Here is a 19,322-nt window from a genome sequence, read left to right as displayed (position 1 = left end):
GAGATTTAATAGTCAGGAGAGACGCGTTAACTTGAATTATACGGGGATACTTAAGTGAACTGTTACAACTCAGTGGTAGGAATCAAATCGTTCCTTCTCGAGTTCCAGTTGCGCAATAAGGATAACACGTAATTTAATTTCGACCTCCATTCCATCAGATCGGTTATGGTATCGCACGACAACAAGTTTCTGTAAAAAAGGTAAACGGGGAAGAATATTAAAAATTTCTTTTTCCACATTTGACAAAGCTATCGTATCCAAAGACGTTAAGTTTACCTTACGACAGTGTAAGAAGACTCGCACTCGAGGAGCATACTGTTTTTATCGTGGGGTACTCTTTCTCTAGTGGTTTTAAACATAAGAGTACGAGGTTTGGCACAAAGCGACCTATCCACCACCTGTACCTCGTTGGAGGTGCAACAAGTCAAGTCGATGATGAACAACGGGGGCCTCGAATCTTGTTCCTGCGGGTAGTTCCAGAATTTTAAGAGACTCCCATCGAGAACGCACCATCGTCGATTCCATGCGGCAAATCCTCCGGCTTCGTTGCCGTGCGTCAAGAAACCTGCGTGAACGACCGATATCCGAATCTTACAAGAAAACTCGAGATCTATTATACCTTGCAAGATCGAATTCGAAGGTACCTGTGAAACAATGTTTAAATAAGATGTAGTCTTTAACGGTTAAGAGTTGATGTTTTCAACGTTAAATAAAGAATTCACCGATAATAGGGACCAAGGAGAAACTTCGTGTATATCTTGAAGCGTCAACTCGGCGTATCCCGAAGGTTCGAAGGACGTATCCCTGATGCTCGAACATTGTATCTCATTTTGCCTGAGTCGTGATCTCTCCGCTCTCCTCCATAAGTTAGTGGGCGAAGGACACGAAACGTTATTATTACAAGAATGTCCCTCCTTTTTATCGTAACTCGTGCTTCTTAATTGCAAGCTATAGACGTTGATTACGATCTTAAAGTTCGGACCGAGATTTGGTATGGTTATCGTGTCGGGAAAAGAAATTGTCGTTGGGCTTTCGATGGAATAATTCATAGCGATGGTTGCCCAGACCATTGACTCGTGTGTCACCGTCACGAGAAACCATTCGAATACGTCGGGAGTTTGACTTATCAAGCTTAAAACGTCTTCTTTGAGACGTAAACCGATGTTCGTGATATTAACTTCGCCTTGTTCGTATAGCTCAACGACGTTATCGTTCGGTCCATTGATCCGTTTAATTTCACTCAATACAGCCTGTTTCTTAAGAGTTGATAGAAGCAACAGTCGTTCCGACTCGATGTGTTGAGCACTATGTTGAAACGTTTTCATAGCGTTACATAAGTTCAACGCCTTGCTCGCTTGGTGTATCAACGTTTGTTGTATCTCGAGTTTCTGTAAGAGTTCTTGTATTTTGTCATTATAGTTTAAAATTATTATGGATTCGTCGGTTCGCCCTTCCTCGGTGTTGACGAACGTTCGTGATATCTAAAAAAGAACAAGTCATTTTTGTTATCTTCGAACGACATGAATATTAATTGATGCAATGGGTCCCCTTTTGATTGATATCAATGATCGCTTAGTTTTATAAAGAAATAGAAAGGAAACGAAATAAAAAAGAAATATGTATATATACGCACGAACACGGACACGCACGCGTTCTATTACTCTAGACGCAGGGGAAGTACAGATCCCTGTAAATAATAGTCTTCGCTGCGAGACGTCAACGATAATGTAAACTACTAGCGCCATTGGTGATCAAGTATTCGAACTAATTTTGCTATCGTGCCCCCGACATTAGGCAATATTCGTACACGCCTGTATGCAGGACGCGAAATTAAATTGCAAAGAAAAGTTTACGATACCCTTTTAATTCTTTGCGAAAGAGATCTGAACAATCTCGATTTCCTATTTATATTGCCTTGCGGAGGTGGTTCGCTTGCCAATAGTCTAGGATTATGAATTTGTCCCGTAGGAGGTGTTACGGGTTCCTCGATTCTATTTTGACATATATTTCCTTCGTATGAATTCGTCGTGGTATAAGCGATATAAGAAGTGGTAGAGAGTTCATTGCCAAGATCGTTGTCTAAAAATTTCTGCACCGACGGAACAATATTTTCCGTGAATTCCGAACTTTCACACGAATATTTATCATCGTTCTTCTCCTCCGTCACAAATTTTGACGAGACGATAGGCGTTATCGTTGAAATCGTACTCTGTACCGAAGACGGGGATACATTCTTTTTCGTAAGATCTATAGGAGAGGATTTTCTGGTGGATTCCAAGTTCGGCCTCATTCGTTTGGGTTTCTCTATTTTTTTATTTTTGTTAAATTTATTATTTCTAGAAACGGGAGTAGCTTGATACTGTGACATAGCCAAATCTATCGGGCATCCTTCGTCCAATTTTTCTTCGATACGTTCGGCATTGTGTGATACTATTTCGTTGGAAGTATCTCCGAAAGCTTTGTATTTATCAGGCACGCATTCCGTCAGTCCTTCGTCCCGAACGTTGGAATTGATCCGAAGATCGAGAGGTACTTTCGATTGGTCTATTGGATTAATTTTACATTCTAATTCCATATGTTCCTTCAGATCTTTGATCGCCTCATTCAGACGAGTATAGGGTGTTTCCTTTTTGGTCGTTTCATTCGTTTCAGTCGCCTCGTTTAAATTCTTGTCGGTTTTCAAAGATTTCTCATCGTTTTTGTTATCTTTACGTGTAATTTGCGATTTCTCTTTGACAAGGTCGACATTCGATTCCTCGCCCGGCAAAGCATCCTTCGTTATTCCTATTAATTGTGGAATGAAGATATTATACAATGGTACATCGTCATCGTATAATGTCGTTTCTATTTTTATGTCCCAATTTTGACATTTTTTTGTCATTATATCTCTCTTACATTCGTCTAGGAAAATTTTATTTTCTAGAAATTTACTTGGAATCGGGATATCCTTCGCATAATTTTCAGATTTTATGAGAATTTCCTTATTTAAACAGTCCAAAGCAGTACTAGACAGTCTGGTACATTTGTGTCTGAAACCTGGTTCATATATACATATGTAAAAAAATAAATAAATAAATAAACAACAATAGATTTTAAATGTACGGGATCGATAAGTATTAAAAAAATACGAGGCATTTAAAAAATGCGTACCTTTAAACCGATAGATACTTATTGCGTATAAAATGTTCATTTTTCTTCTTGGTTGTATCGCTGGCGATTCGAAGGACCCTTGTTTTTTTACATTAGCACGACATATAAAACGCTGCGAAACAAAAAGAAAAAACAATCGTCCCACAATCAAAATTATTCTAATGTTATTAATTTATTTTCGATTATTGACTTACGCGCATAAACGATTCTTCCGCGTTATCCATTGAATTTGACAAGACCATAATTCTGTAACAACGAACGAATGGTTCGTTCATTAACACATTACATTTTTATCATTATTCTTTTTTTATCTATTTAAAATTAATCTCATCTAATAAATTAATCTGATCTCTCTCCGCATCTTTTGAAAAAGCACAAATATAAACATCTGATTTACGTTCGTTCGTCTTATTGACACGATACAAACAGTATTGTCCTACATGACATTTCAACATAAATAGATCGTAATATTTCTCGTAATGTTACTACCGATTAAACTTTTTCTTAAATAAAATTAACAATGAAACTAATGATCTATATAAATTTGCACTATTTTTATACGTTGCTTAAATATAATTATGTATTTTAATACAACATTTACCTTATTTATTTTCGATCTCTTTTTCCAGATGATTTCAAATATTTGTAAACACGTGGAACTTGCGATAAATTAACGTTTAAATAATAAAATGTATTTCACCCATGTTTTTAATTAATTATGAATTTATCATCGTTTAAGTTATATTTCACCGTATCTTATTGAAAAGAGCATTGAAACGAATGCTTTAACTAATAGATAAATTCGTCCTTCACCGTCACTCTAGAAATGAAAACGATACACAGTTGAGGATAGGATATGGCATACTAATGATAAGAGAAGAATACCATCACTTAGGATTTTATAACTAGACACCGACTGTTTCAATAATTTTTACATTGTACACTGAGTGATCTCAGCAAATCTATTAAAGATAAATATAAGAATACTTTTGAAAGTACTTCTACAATAAGATTGCTTTTATATTTATACATTTATTTATATCTCCATTAATTGAATTAAACAACGTTTTTAAAAGAACAAGATAGTTTTAAGTAATCAATGTCAATGGTAATGGTAATCATGTGTAATTAACTCCATCTAGTATTAAAATTCCAAACTAGTTTTGAAAGTCGGCCCCCGACAATAGGCAAATTATGTATAGAAGCGTGTCAATAACGAGTTAGTCCCCGACGGTAGGCAAAGTATGTATAAAAGAGCGTTGTCGTGTAAACGCAAATGTGTATATCGATTTGTGACGTTTTATCTATTATTTGGAAACAAGTTTCGAGTTCGGTTAAATCAGGTTCCATTGATTATAATCTTTGATTTTGTGCATTTTCTATATCACATTTTATTCATATAATATGTAGAATAGATATATATATATTTTTTTATATGCATGCATGTATATATATATATATATATATATATGCATATATATATACACACAGACACACACACAAGAAACAGTAATACATAATTCCTATTTAATAGCATTTGAGTATTTTGCTAATTTAATACAACAAGTATATATGAGTGAAGAGTAGAACACACGGTTTGACTTACCGCACAGCGTATATTCATGCGGATACTCTCTTTCCTATGACTACGCGTTTAAATATATAAAAAAATTCTGTGCAAGGGTATATTAGGTACGTACATTAAATATACTAATAAATATAAAGTATCGCTGATAGCTTAAAAGATTACCGAGATACTTTGTACTCCGTAAAAGGAGACATCTTAACCTTACCTGAAAGATAATTGATAATAAAAGAAGAAGCGTGTTTACTATTGTTCCCTCATATATATGTGTGTATATGTATCCATATATGTTTATGCGTATATATGTATATGCATATAGACGCACATACACATACGTATATAAAGAAGAAATACTTTCTCATATAAACTAAAGCGTGTCCTTAACGTCTTTGAAAGTCGATGAATCGTACATATTATTATATATATTATCTCTGAAAATGAAATCTCTCAACTTTCTCTAATAATTAGTTCTGAGGTTAACTGTATGTATATATACTGGCGTTCATTACGTAAAAGGTTGTCTTTTAAATCTGGAACGAACGAATCGGTGCGACATCAAAAAGGAGCCTGTAGATTAATTGCACTGGTAAATGAAAGAAGATTCCTTTTCATTAGGTTACGTAATGGCGTCTCGTTACTCAATGCCGCGTACGTTCGATTATCTCTTATTGTTCGGATTTAGAGCACGCGTGGGCAAGATGTACTCATCTTTCGGACGCGCTATTCCATTCGCTTCCTCTTCCCTTTCACCCCTTCGTCCTAGAGCACGTTATTCCGTGCGTCATCGATCTTCCTTAAGACGTGCCAAATTTAGACAACCTCACGTATTAAACGCGCATCTTGCTTAAAAGGTGTATTATTTTCTCTATAAGTAAAATACGAGATTATTTAACTATCCGTTTAATATTGATATCCACCATTAGCAGCAGCATCACCGCCACTGCCAGAAGGATATCCACCATTACCACCACCACCACCAAATCCATTTGATGAGTAACCACCGTTACCACCGTTACCACCGTTGCCACCGCCGTTGTATCGTCCAAAGCCTCCTACGTAAAAGTAAGAAATTATCTATTATGATAAGGACTGATATATTATTTTGAACGAACAAAGTATCTCTCAAATTGTAGTAGTAAGTAAACCGTACCATTTCCACCGTTTCCTCCGTTACCGCCGGGACCACCGGAAGAATAGCCGCCGTTACCACCATTACCGCCAGGTCCGCCGGAGGGATAACCACCATTACCACCATTACCGCCAGGTCCACCGGAGGGATAGCCGCCACCGTTACCGCCAGGCCCACCGGAAGGATATCCTTCGGCGTTCGCTTCTCCCTCGTACCTAATTTGAGGCTTAAAGCCTTCTTGATCAGCTTCGTATTCAACTATTTGTTTTCTACCGTCAGGAAGCAAAACGTTAAATTCGCCTTGGGCACGATCGCCATCTCTGCTCTCCGTGTGTCCAAAGTCAGCTCCAGATTGATCGTCTTTTACTTCATACGAGAACTCGTACTTGGCAGGTTCCTAAAATAAAATTATATAACGATCGGTATGCTGAATGATCAGTAAATCAACGTAAATCAAAGATTCAACGCTCGGTTGATTTCTTTCTCATAAAATTTCAAGCTTACGTTACTTTCATCCTGTCCGTTGCCGTTGTAACCAGCTCCATTTCCTCCTCCATAGCCTCCATTACCTCCGTTAGAACCGCCAGCACCAGGGACACCGTAGGAAGAACTTGGTTGACCTCCACCGAATCCATTTCCACCTCCGGGAGCTCCGTAACTGCTAGAAGGCCTTCCGTTTCCAAATCCACCGCCGTTTCCACCTCCGGGTGCTCCGTAACTACTCGACGGCCTTCCATTGCCATTGCCTCCTCCGAATCCGTTGCCTCCGCCGAATCCGTTGCCTCCACCGAATCCGTTGCCTCCACCGGGTGCTCCGTAACTACTCGATGGTCTTCCATTGCCATTGCCTCCTCCGAATCCGTTTCCGTTAGCTCCTGGAGCGCCATAACTGCTAGAAGGCTTCCCGTTTCCTGAACCTCCACCAAATCCGTTGCCTCCACCGGGTGCTCCGTAGCTACTCGATGGTCTTCCATTGCCGTTCCCACCGAATCCGTTTCCGTTAGCTCCAGGAGCCCCATAACTGCTGGAAGGTCTCCCGTTTCCCGAACCTCCGCCAAATCCATTTCCACCGCCTCCAGGTGCTCCGTAACTACTTGACGGCCTTCCGTTGCCGTTGCCGTTGCCGTTGCCGTTGCCTCCACCGAATCCATTTCCACCTCCGGGAGCACCGTAGCTACTACTCGGTGGTCTTCCGTTACCCCTACCGTTTCCTCCGCCGTTTCCTCCGCCAAATCCTGGTGGACCGTATTCGCTGGAAGGTCCACCAAAACCACCTCCGTTTCCACCCTGACCACCATTTGCACCAGGAGGCAAGTAAGAGTTTACGGGAGGTTCTGGCCGTGCCAAAGCCAGACCTACGATGATGGTCGCTATCACAAACTACAACAACGGAATGGATATTTTATTATCGCTAATTTCAATCTAACAGAATAATGACATACTTGATCAATTACTTGGAGACAATACGAGAGACGTAAGCGGGATAATGTGAAAAATTTTAATGATACGTAGAAATAAGGTTCATCGAATCTTAGAAAAATAGCTATATCCATCTCTACGATATCGTCTATGTAGAAATTGTAAAAATGCTCTGTGGACGATCGCTTACCTTGAACATTTTTATGCTAACGTATAAATCCGTGTTGAACACGTACGGATCCGTGGAACAACGAGCTCGATGGAATATCTTTCGTTTTCCCCTTTTGGAGGAAAACGTTGAAGTCTTCTCAAGACTATTGACTTTTCCAAGGGTGCTTTAGCACGTCGATGCTCCTAAGGCTCTCCCTGAGAGAGAGCCTCTGTCAGGATGGGGTAGCGATGAGTGAATGACAAACTTTGGTCTCTAATCCGGTTTATATATACCGAGACTCATCCGCGTTTGTGGATCATGGTTTGGTGCAAGCGGCAAGATTTACAAGGAGAATCGGTATAACTATGTCACGGTGGTGTATCGGTGCTCGGTGACGGTGAAGAAGAGTGGGATTAAAGATGCGAACCAGGCAAGCAGCCTATGTCCTATATCTTATGGATTACGAATCCCGTATCGTATCGTTACCAATCGATCTTACATATTACGTCTGCTCCAAGATCGCTTCGTTTTATTCGGATAATCGAGCATTCGAATGCACATCGAGTGTTTCAAATGAAACACTTGTACAGTGAAACTTCGGCTCGTCTTCGTGCGCTTACAAAATATTAAAGATAAATAAAGAAAAATATTTACATATATTTGTATAAAATGTCAATAACTATAAAATATACTTTTTAACGTAGTGTCTTTAAGAGATTAATTAACTCAATGTTAACAATATCGTTAGCATTATTATTTGATAAAATGGACGCTGCGTTACGGAATATCTTTCGCACAAAAGAACGCGATTCGTAATTACATAAAATGTGTAATTTCTTTTTTTTTTTCCTTTTTCTTTTTTTTCAGGAGAAACATGTAACTTACGCGCTCAGTCACGCGAGATGAATCGTAAAAGAAATTGAGGGGAGAAAGCGCGACAGCATCCCACGAGATGTTTATGTACTCCGAAATATTGCACCACTTGAGATATCTCGATTACGGAAGTAATTATTAATACATCGATCGTCTACTCCCATCTTACTCTGCACGATCCTATTAAGTTATCCTTCAATCCTTCTTACAAGCGTTATTTTCAGCGATTTATAAAAGAAATTTACGGTAAATTGTGCGAACGATATTTCATAATAACGTTCATTTTAAAACATATGCGATATATCTAAATATATATAATATAATATATTTTTTTATAAGATCTAATAATTTAATTGTAAGACAAGGAAGCCCGGCGGAAGCCTCATTGAACTCAATATCCGGGATGGGCTTACAATATCTTCGTCATACGCTTACGCCCGAAGCATCGTTCAAGGGCTAAATCGTTTTTGGCAAGGAAGAAAGATCTTCCTTGCGTCTTGAAGGATTATTTCACAAGAGACGATGACCTTTGACTCCATGGACCATACGCAAGAAGGATTCACTTTCATAAAATAGATGTACGTCCAATTGAAATGGTTCGACTGTTAACTTTAAGATCCAAGTCACCTACTTTCGATTTAAGAGATCATTAAAGAGGAGGATGAACTCGATGCGTGTCGAATGCGGTAACAGAAGCGAAACATCGAAGCTCGATGTGCTAACAAGCAAGATTTCTTCTTCTACTTCTTCTTTTTCTTCCGTTTTCTTCGATTATTATAAATCAGATCGCTTCGAGTGTTATCATTGTCGAGACGATGCTCTCAAGCATGTACCTATGTCCGTCCCCCCTTTATATGCAATGTTTTTATGCAATCAGTGCTTCATGGTTGGTGGCAACGTAGGATGCTGCACGAGATAGGGATACATTATGCAAAGTTGCGTCATGGATTTATTGTAACAGTACTTTCATCGACTGTATAAGCGTGGAATAGTAGGATTCGTTGGTTTTTCTAATCGGTTCGACTTAATACTTGCCTATCTACAAATCATAATTTTTTTTCTATAAAAGTGATTTTTCATATATGCACGTATGCGTACTCCGTATCGCCGTTTCATTGGGTCATCCTATACTTTCATTCTAATTAGTATAATATCCTATCAAACATTGTATAGAGGTCTGTTTGGAGAAAATTCTATTTCTTCCTTGAATATATCGATCAATAGAAATCATATTATTTCCTTGTGATAACTACATATATATGCAAAGGTCATATCCAAGGGCCACGCAAATCGTTATTCGAAGATCCGTTTTCTGTCAGTTAAAATGCGGAATTCATCGGTTAAATTTGCCCGCATGTCCAAAGCGTTTCACCACTTCTACTTGATGTGTGAAAGTGTTGCAGGACTTGCGTCGAAAGATGTGCGCTCATACTACAGTTAGGCAATACTCTCTTCACCTGATCCAATTTACTGCCCCTACATCGATCTACAGCTGCCTCGAAGAATTGCAACATCTCGTGACGCTGACGATGCAATGCGGTTATACGGTGTATATCTGTATTATGAGATGACGTATTGTTTGTTAGAATAATTTTTTCTACTACATATAGGAGTTACATCATTTAAACGATTATCGACGAGATTGTGTAAATACCAATTTATTTACAATAGAATTTATAAAAAATTAATATTATAATGAACTCACATGTACGCCATAGTTACATGTAAAAGACATCTAAACGTAAAAGATACCTAATAAATTATGATCACAGATATTTTCATAAAAAGAAAAAAAAAAAAAAACTAACAAAATGAGCTAAGCTTGATCAGCAAGACTTTGATAAACGTACCTTTCTTTGTCAATATACGAAGATACCCATACGATACCTGAGTGCGTAGCGATATTAGATTATTGTTACATGCACTTCTGGATATTAATAGTATGAAAATATAATATTCAAATACGACACGGAGACATTTGAAATGTCTCGATGAAAGAATATTTTTCATCAGGCACACTAACATTTGTTGACTAGTAAGGCTGTTTCGTATATGAAACGAAACGCGACACTCGCAATAACTAACTCCTTTAGCTCAGATTCTTATTAGCTTGGTAACGTTTATATTATCGTTATGGAATAAAATCCGAATTGTACATCTTAGTACTTAAAAATATACTAAATTTTATTATCGCTCCCATCAAAGGCTCTATAAATATTTCTTCTTCGTTCGCCCACTCTTCGTCTGTTTCTAGTTGTAACAAGAGAATGAATGTATTGTGTTAAAACGTTAAAGGGTACATAATCTCAATGGTCTTAACGTTAATGGATGATACTTACTTGGTTTAACAGGTGCAGGCTTTGAAAACAAAGTCACGTGTTGTTTTTTCAATAACTTCTTCTCTAAACAGCCTAACTTAACCAGTATCTACAACAATAAAATTAAATGTTCATTTAATTAATGTTACGATTTTATAATTATCGTTCAATTCAATATTACGATATCACAATATTGAATTATCATTCAATTCGATATTACAATATTATGGTATTGAATGTCGTTTAAGCGACGACACACAAAAATGAATTTATTTATTAAATTAAGCATTTGACGAATACATATTATATTATCTACAATTGCTTATTTTATATCATTAAAATAAATATTCAAACCTCAACCAATTCGCGAGTATGGAACGGTTGTAAAGCTGGACTAAATCTATTTTGTACTTTGGCTAATATAACACCAGGATGTGTTAAACAATATGTTAAAACTGCTCCCAACATGCGATCCAGCACTCTACGATTTAAAACGCCATCTACGCGAATCCAGGGTTTCATGACTACCCTTATTTCCTCAGCAGTACTGAAATCATTAAAAGTGCATTTAACACACACACACACACACATGATTTTTTAACATGTACAATTAAATCTAAGTATATCTTTACTCCATAATTAATAATATCTCGTTTACTCTTACGTAAAATCTAATCTTTTGGCAGATGTATATACATCCTTTTGTGGAAGCAAAGATATTCTCTTTCTCTGTAATCTTTTTGCAGCACATGCATTTTGTTCCTTTTCACTCTCACCAGAGAGACCTATAATTGTAGCATTTTGATCTGCAGTACCATTATCAATTAAAGACGTCTTTTCTTCTTTTTCTTCCTTTTCAAAGTTATTAATCATTGTTACATCTTCACATATTGATGATTCCAATGAATTTTTATTATGATCAATATCATTATCTTTATTATCATCACTATTAATTTCACCAACAGTTTCACTTTCCGTTAAGTATATACTACCTTTAGGTATTGGTAAAAGTGACTCTCTTTCCAAACGAAAAATCTTATAAGAATGTATCAACCAAGGATTTGCATAATGGTGATGTATATATCGAGGCGTAGTTACACCAGAACGTAAAAACAAATAATTTTCAATTAAAAGAGAAACTATATCATACAGCTCATTTCCAAAGTCCTTTCGAAATTTTTGCTGAAATCATTTCGAGTTATAAATTATCATATCATCGCGTCATATGAACTTTTATTATTATATTAATAAATATTCTTACCATCAGTTCTTCCGAACTAGCTCCTATTTCTTTCTTTTCTCTCACAAATATATATATAGCATCAATTTTCGTCCAGTTATGTGATACTTTTCCTTGCATATTTTTCTTGAAATCGGTATATGAAGTATTGCTTTTCGGAAAAATTGCAAATTTATTTAATTCGTTTATGATTTCAGAGACAGTTTTTAATTTTAAAGGTAATATATCAAGCGGTACGGAATGGCTTTTAAAGTCTTCATAATCCTCACGATATTGTGCCTTTGATGATTCTAAGTAATAAAAAATTTTAAACATATTGACGACGAAATATTCGTGGGCGTGGTGACTATCAGTTACTGAGAGTTCATTCAGCTCCTCTCTTATTTTTAAAAGAGCTAATCTTGTATATCGTTTCTGAACGTCATTTGTGTCATCGACTTTGGCATTTGCATTTCCATAATTTTTATCCTCGGATGTACTACGTATTATATTACTTACACGAGTAAATGCATTATCGTATGTTTTTTTATATTCGATATTATTTTGACTCGCATTTTCTGGATTTACACTTTCATTTTCTGTAGACTTAGAGCTTTCAACTGAATTCTCATTCGAAGGCTCTGAATTTAATAAAGTAGCACTTTTAAAATTCCTTTCATCGAAATTAACTAGGCACTTATTTAAATGTGTTTGAATATTACTTTGCGTAACGTCGCTGGATGAATCTAATATGCTATATTGATTATCATCATAGATTTTAGCTTTCTTTGAAGTTGGTTCCATCGAATCTATTTCACGATTATCAGTATATAATTTTTTCTTTAAACATTTCCTTTGTGATTTTTCTTTATCCATAAACATATCAGACGAGGAGTCTGTTAAATTATCAAAATTCTCCAAATTGTTATCTAACTTTTCTCCGTCTGTATTGTTTAACGTGGCTCTAGTTATATTTTCAAAATTTGTTGCATTATTTTCTTCATTTAGATCTTTCATACTTAGATCTTCGTGGTGTAAGTTTTCAAAACATGAATTCGTAAGTTTATCTATTCCACTAAGTTTTAATCCAGAGTAACCATACTTAGCAACTTTTCTTTTTCCTTCAGGACAAGAATTGTGCCCGTCGTCGACATCATTATTTATAACTTCTTCAGGACTGGATGACTCGTTAGCGCGATGTTCAACAATTGTGTCTTTTTCAAATATTGAGATTTTATTGATGTTTTCTATAAAATTCTTCTTTTTATTTGAATTGTCTTTGAAATAATCTAAACCATCTAAAATATCTTTATATCTTTGTGCAATTCTGAAATAAGTTTCATCCTTTTCTGTTAATCTCTGATCTAATGTAATTACTTGATCTGGTATCGCAATATCGAAATCGAGCTTATCCTGTGCCATAAAATCATGTATCATGGCAACAACCCCACCAGTAACCGGAATAATTTCAATACCATTGGAAGAAGCGACATTTTCAAAAGTGTTACTTTTCTTTGACTTAGAATACCATTGAATAAGTTTGAAGAAAGCATCATACGATTCCTTATATAAATCATACGGCCATTTATTTTGAAACTTGTAAATATAATTGGTACTAAACTGATACTGTGAACTACTCATTGGCATATAATTGGCATACTTCTTCGTTAGACACATATCATTCTTTTTTATTGTAACCATTTGATCGGCCCTAATTTTGGCCATAGCGTTTCGCAAAAGAACCTCTGGATACTGTTGATACACTTTAAATAATTGGTACGCCCAAGATCTTTTATCTTTTCCAGAACACATTGAACTATGAATAACAGAATTAATTGTAGCAGAATGTATGTCGTTAATACATCGAATATCCTTAACAAAGCCCGGATTAAATGATTTAGTAGGGTATACCACTTTATAAAATATATTAAACTCTTGTACCGTTTTCGGTACAACGATAGGTTCGTTTGGCCCCATTTCTGAAATATCGTAATACTTTTTAGCTACGTAATCAACGAGATTTTTAAATATTTCAGCTATGCGTTTTTCATACGCGCAAGGATTCGGACATTCTTCTTTAATCTTCTCCGTGATACCACCAAATCGTTTATTAATGAAGAAATTTTGCCTTATCTCTTCTACTCCTAGAGTTACGCTATTAACTGTTTGTGGCTGTCTAAGCATATACAAAAGTCTTCTTTGACAAGCCCGGGATGTTTTATTATAAGAACTGAGAGAATAAGAGCGTAAAACATCTCTGACCATATTAAATGTTACCACTTGTTTTCGAGGATTTGGACACAGATACATCATGGCGACTTTACATACAAGTAATATATTATCTTCGTGTGGTTGCCAATCGACGCGCAATTTATGCATTAGTTGAAGCGCACGATAATCAATTTCATCATATTTCACACGTGATTTTTTTCCCTTCTTAGGTAAAACTCGTCTGATAAATGATTTCTGTTTTGACCTACGAAATGTTGTATATGTCTCGTGCTTTATGGATTTATTTGAAATTTCAGCAATTTTGTTTGATTGCGCTTTCTTTTTCAAATCAGTAGCACTTATAATAGTAGGTCCTGATACTTTCTTTAATCCAGAAAATTCGGTGAATTTGACAGGCGCTGCTTTTATTGTCGATAAATAAGCATCTCTCTTATATGTCATATTTTTATTTCCTACATTTTTTGTTGGTTGATGTCGCGCCATGTAATTGTTATTCCAATTCCAATTACGTTTCAAGTGTGCGAAAAATGCGGAATCGATACCAGCTGCACCTTTATGATCTCCAGGTACTTTACCAGTATCTAATTGTATAGCTTCTTCGGCAGAACGAGCTACTATCGTTTGTATCATGTCGCTCTTTTTACTCAAATCCTCTAATAATATATCTTTACCCTGAACTGCGAGCCTACCCCCTAGAGGAGTGTTAACACATATATTCCACATATCGTACCAATATTTTTCAACTATATACATTTCATTGAAATTATATTTTGTTACGGGGTACGTTTTTTCCTCAATTTTGTGATATCCAGGTGCGGACGAAGTTGTATCCATTAATTCACTTCGACGATTTACATAAAGAAATACCTGATCTTTTTCTTTTAATTTCTGCGGTCCGAACTGTATCAGTCCAATATAACATAATCTAGTCATGGTTTCATGAATATCAAATATATACTTTCGTGCATGTAGTAAAGTATTACGAATATTAATTGGAAGATCCTTTACTAAATAGTGTTTTCTGATAGGATGATTCGTATAATATTCCAAGCCTGATATAATAAATGGGACACTATGGACTTTTAAAAAAATTGATAGAGGAATGCGTAACAGAACATCACACATTAAAGTCCAACCTTTTGGCCAACCTGATATAACAAAGAATCGTGATATATTCATAAATCTTGCTCATAAAATCTTGCAAAGTCCTGCATACTTTGCGCTATTCTTACCATTATGTTTTGGTAAAGGTGGCATAAACATCTTCCATCCTACTTCTGTGGTATAAATTTTACTCATTTCTTGAGCCAAACTGTCGGTGATACTAAAATCATTAGCCCGCAACAGTTGTATTTGTTCATTTTTAGAAAGCGTTTCCTCTCCAGGATGTTCATAAACTAAATAATATAAAAGAACATGAAGTGCTTGCATACGGACAAATTTAGGACTATATCCAAGTCTTCGAGCTGCTTTCTAAAAGTACAAAATAAAGCATTTACGTGCCTTCGTAATTATAATTTTGAAGAAAGAATTACTGCATTCCATTTATTATTACATAAAAATACATTAACTTTAAAAACTTTTTTACTACATACCGGATCATATTTGGAAGTAGTTGGTATAGCCGATAGCTTTTTAGGTCTTTTATCATTTTTATTTGTATTGTCCAAATTATGTAAACGTGTCTTATCCATATTATTTTTGGGATTCGCTTTATTTTTTTGTGATCCCAATAAACAAAATTTAACTTTTGCTTGCTCTACAGCCGACTTTATTACCGTGTGATCTGTGTCAATATTGGGATCGCATATAAAAGTCAAGTGTTTTTCTCTACCATTAGCACTAAGGGTTAACTTTATATTTTTTACCAAATTATCTTTGGCTAATTTCTGCAATAACCTGATCAAAGATTTTTTGTCTATCTTCACATCATAACCTTCCTTATCTTCTTCACCATTTATCATCTGAAATAATTAATGTGAATTTTAACTTATGATCATCGTGCCATTGATTTGATATGACGTTTAACGTGTTTTATTGTTGTGATTTACCTTCATTAACTTAGTCATATCATCGATAACTTGGTGCTCCTTGACAGACTCGATAATCATATTTGCTCGCCTTAGTAATCTGTAAGTAATGTTAGATATACCTTTTTTCTCACTATTCTCAACGTCCTCCATGAAACCAAATATTTCATTAACTGGTTTACCAGTTCGCACCGGATTTTGCGCGACCAAGTTTGTTTGTATACTCTTATATATTGATACAGCTTTAAGATTATTCGAAATTTTAGATATAGCTGTGGAATGTTCAAAATTATCTTTTGTCTCTTCTGTTCTCCTTTCATCTTGTATTGCCTTTTCTTTATGTCTTTGCTCCTTTAAAAATTTTAAGTTTGCCATTTTTTCCGACATATTCAAGGACGTACATTTGTATCTAGTTTGAGATTTTGTAATACGATATTTCCAAAATATTTTACTGACAATATGAAATACTTTTCTTAATTCATCAATGTTAATACAATGTTTCTGCTCTTCGCTATGAGAATGTCCAATTGTATTGTTATCAATAATTGTGGGATAATTTACTTTTTCTATAGTTTTAACTTGATGCATATAAAATTCATTATTTTCTTTTTTCTGTAAATCCTCTTGTTTTGGTATAGCTTTATCGTTCTTATTTGAGATCTGCTTTGTAAGTTCTTTAATTTTGTATATCTCTTTTTGAAATTGCTTACTCATCATGCTACTTTTCTCAAACTTTTTAGATACATATTTCGTTACTCTTTGTCTACCTGCATCATTCATGTATGTTGCTACAATATTTACTTTCACTAAATTACGTAATATAGTTCTACATTGTAATTTTGTTAAACCCATATTTTTAGTTAAATTTCCTTGAGAAACACCATCACTATTGCTCTCCTCTATCACATTATTAGCTTGCTTGAGATAAGGAACATTGTATTTGTGATCAGAGATATCTAATTCTAAAATAAGATAATAGTAATTATTCCAAACATGGATGAAAAGAGATTTATAATATTTTTGAAAATACTTCTAAAATCTCATTTGTACCGAATTGTTCTTCATCTTCGTGTATTTCATCTTTATTCCATAGTTCAGCAATATCAATGTCAGGAGTTATCAGTTGTATTACCCTTATCATTTTTTCCTTCGACGGATCATTCTTCCGTTGCCATTCCTTAGGTTCTGCATTTGGATACAGAGTTCTATATGGTACCTTCTATTAATTAGTAATAAAGCTTAATTAAAAAAATATTCATTTTTAAAAAGATTATTATATAAAAATGAATATACATTAATAATAAAATATTTGAGTTATAATAAGTTTCACTTACCAGATCTGTTTTGACTACTTTTTGAAAAAAAGATGTTTTAACTAATTTTTGTATAGAATTTTCAATTTGCAATTTTTTCTTTATTTCTTCATATTCAGCAATATAATTGTCTTTCATCTTAAGTATCTCAATTACCTGTTCAGCCAAGAAAATGATTTTTGGTTTTCTTTCTACAAAGAATCGTGGTAGATGTAGTAAGCTACCACTACAACTGTGACCTGAACTTTTTTGATGATGCATCTGTTTTGTGATCAATTTGTGACGAAGTAAAAACTTTCTATGATAAAACAAGGTTCTAGGATCTTCTTTCAGCAAGCTAAGACTAAGTTTTCCCTGTGTTACTTCTCCATGATAGCGCGATCTTCCAACTCTTTCAAGAAAACAATAATGCATGATACTTAATTCCAATGTAGGACATATGTTATCACCCATTAATGCATACTCTCTTGCATTTTGAGATGCAACAATAACCAATCTTTGACCATATTCTGTTATCGCCTGCTCTAAAGTATAATTTCGGATATCTGTAATAATAACTTTACGAGTATAATACGTCGAGCAAGAACCTTTAATTCCAGCAGCTTGATCGTATATAGGGCAATGAGGATAAATGTCTTCTGGAACATCATCCTTAAAAAACAATGAACTTAGATATAAAACTAGATAAAATTGATAAAGATTGTGTTTATATCTACTTACTGGCTCAAGTATAATACCAAGATCTGGATCTACAAACTCGTAACGATCAAATATAACAAGTGGTTTTCTTGGCACTTCTAATTTGTAAAATGTAAATTCTTTAACTTTTACACATATAGACCATATTTGGATCATAAACGCTTGTGAAAATGGTAAAGAATCATTAAATCTATATGCCAAACGTAACCATAAAGCTGAAACAAGGAATAATTACTATTTTCTGCGTGTGTATGTATGTGTGTATGATGCATGCATGCGTGTGTTTGTGTATATATAAATGAAAAATATGTAAGCACAACATCGAAGAAATATTGATTTACCTTCTAAAGTAATACCATCCAAACCTTCCAATGCCACTTCATCTATCACAGAATCTATTAAATTAATGGGTGGAAATGATACCATATTGATTATGCCAGAGATTTGATTGAACGAATAAAAATATGTATTTTTTAAAGTCTACACACAATTAAGAATGTTATTATCCTTAATATTAATCCATGTAATATTCATTCAAAATATATATTGCAATTGAAATTGCAATGATTCGATTAAAAGTCAAAGAAATTCATTTTTAAAGTTTGTAAACTTGCGATCAATATAAAACGAAAAATAAAAAATAGAATAACTGTCGCGTTTCGACGGTCTTATGAATATAATTGATTATTTCACTTAATTAACGATATGACAATTAAAAAAAGAATTGACAAATAAACACATTGCACTATCTTTTGAATATAAATATATTCATCCTATTTCATATTTCCATTTAATATAAATTTCGTTAAATACTTTTAAAAATCAGTATCATTTCTACGTTCTGCAAGCCATTTGTTTACAAGTGCAATAGGCACGTGCATATTTAGTTTTAAGGCTGTACTCATTCACACGAAATTATGGCGAATCTCAATGACAAGATTATATCTTCTTGTTTTTCTTTTTTTCTATTAAAAAAGTGTCAAATCAAATATATTATATCTTATATGTCAAATAGATTATTACGTATGTACATCTACGCCCATTAATTCCTCATTTTGGGAGTTTACTGTCCATGTAGTCAAATTTACTTTTTCATCGGTTAATACGTTATTTCAACGTTCCGATTAGTTCAAATATTTCACCGTTAGATGGTGATTTAATACATAACTAAAGTGTCTACTCATATGATCACATAATCTATGTT

At 34.7% G+C, this 19,322-nt stretch overlaps 3 protein-coding genes and 1 long non-coding RNA gene across 6 annotated transcripts; 1 reads left to right on the top strand and 3 right to left on the bottom strand.

The window, feature by feature from the left end:
* Positions 1–38: 38 nt before the first annotated feature.
* LOC127068950 (anillin-like) lies at positions 39–4,485 on the bottom strand. 3 transcript variants are annotated; one of them, XM_051005411.1, is made up of 8 exons: positions 4,068–4,485; positions 3,752–3,970; positions 3,345–3,396; positions 3,151–3,262; positions 1,859–3,036; positions 723–1,481; positions 277–644; positions 39–189 (listed from the first exon to the last, which is right to left on the bottom strand). In XM_051005411.1, the coding sequence occupies exons 3-8, from the start codon at positions 3,390–3,392 to the stop codon at positions 63–65; spliced, it is 2,592 nt and encodes an 863-aa protein (XP_050861368.1). In that variant the 5' UTR covers positions 3,393–3,396; positions 3,752–3,970; positions 4,068–4,485; the 3' UTR covers positions 39–62. The 3 variants fall into 3 exon arrangements, with proteins under 3 accessions (XP_050861368.1, XP_050861367.1, XP_050861366.1); XM_051005410.1 differs by lacking the exon at positions 4,068–4,485 and having other exon boundaries at positions 3,752–4,000; XM_051005409.1 differs by lacking the exons at positions 3,752–3,970; positions 4,068–4,485 and having other exon boundaries at positions 3,345–3,481.
* Positions 4,486–4,744: 259 nt separating this feature from the next.
* On the top strand, positions 4,745–6,037 carry LOC127068983 (uncharacterized). The gene is made up of 3 exons (XR_007783261.1): positions 4,745–4,842; positions 5,659–5,797; positions 5,869–6,037. It is a non-coding gene; the product is annotated as an uncharacterized LOC127068983 (long non-coding RNA).
* Positions 4,835–8,065, bottom strand: LOC127068966 (pro-resilin). The gene is made up of 4 exons (XM_051005469.1): positions 7,474–8,065; positions 6,369–7,244; positions 5,886–6,261; positions 4,835–5,787 (listed from the first exon to the last, which is right to left on the bottom strand). Exons 1-4 carry the CDS (start codon positions 7,480–7,482, stop codon positions 5,636–5,638), a joined length of 1,413 nt encoding a protein of 470 aa, XP_050861426.1. The 5' UTR covers positions 7,483–8,065; the 3' UTR covers positions 4,835–5,635.
* Positions 8,066–8,112: 47 nt separating this feature from the next.
* Positions 8,113–19,221, bottom strand: LOC127068944 (general transcription factor 3C polypeptide 1). Its single transcript, XM_051005386.1, has 12 exons — positions 18,460–19,221; positions 18,140–18,333; positions 17,441–18,070; positions 17,157–17,325; positions 16,128–17,068; positions 15,672–16,040; positions 15,309–15,549; positions 11,887–15,224; positions 11,290–11,807; positions 10,980–11,172; positions 10,647–10,734; positions 8,113–10,557 (listed from the first exon to the last, which is right to left on the bottom strand). Exons 1-12 carry the CDS (start codon positions 18,542–18,544, stop codon positions 10,439–10,441), a joined length of 6,885 nt encoding a protein of 2,294 aa, XP_050861343.1. The 5' UTR covers positions 18,545–19,221; the 3' UTR covers positions 8,113–10,438.
* Between the last annotated feature and the right edge of the window lie 101 nt (positions 19,222–19,322).

The sequence above is a fragment of the Vespula vulgaris genome, chromosome 14 (assembly GCF_905475345.1).
Source record: "Vespula vulgaris chromosome 14, iyVesVulg1.1, whole genome shotgun sequence".
In the NCBI taxonomy this organism is placed as follows: Eukaryota; Metazoa; Arthropoda; class Insecta; order Hymenoptera; family Vespidae; genus Vespula; species Vespula vulgaris.
Note: the sequence above shows the minus strand (reverse complement) of the source record. Positions and strands in the feature narration are given on the sequence as shown.

Excerpts from the sequence above, each read along its gene's own strand:
- LOC127068950 (XM_051005409.1), bottom strand. The coding sequence starts at position 3,425 with ATGAACGAACCATTCGTTCGTTGTTACAGAATTATGGTCTTGTCAAAT. Across the intron at positions 1,482-1,858 it reads TTTCGCAAAGAATTAAAAGG|ATATCACGAACGTTCGTCAA; the intron begins GTATCGTAAACT and ends GTTCTTTTTTAG. Across the intron at positions 645-722 it reads CTCCTTGGTCCCTATTATCG|GTACCTTCGAATTCGATCTT; the intron begins GTGAATTCTTTA and ends ATTGTTTCACAG.
- LOC127068966 (XM_051005469.1), bottom strand. Across the intron at positions 6,262-6,368 it reads ACGGACAGGATGAAAGTAAC|GAACCTGCCAAGTACGAGTT; the intron begins GTAAGCTTGAAA and ends ATTTTATTTTAG. Across the intron at positions 5,788-5,885 it reads CGGAGGAAACGGTGGAAATG|GAGGCTTTGGACGATACAAC; the intron begins GTACGGTTTACT and ends ACTTTTACGTAG.
- LOC127068944 (XM_051005386.1), bottom strand. The coding sequence starts at position 18,544 with ATGGTATCATTTCCACCCATTAATTTAATAGATTCTGTGATAGATGAA. Across the intron at positions 18,334-18,459 it reads GGATGGTATTACTTTAGAAG|CTTTATGGTTACGTTTGGCA; the intron begins GTAAATCAATAT and ends TCCTTGTTTCAG. Across the intron at positions 11,173-11,289 it reads GCCAAAAGATTAGATTTTAC|TACTGCTGAGGAAATAAGGG; the intron begins GTAAGAGTAAAC and ends TAATGATTTCAG.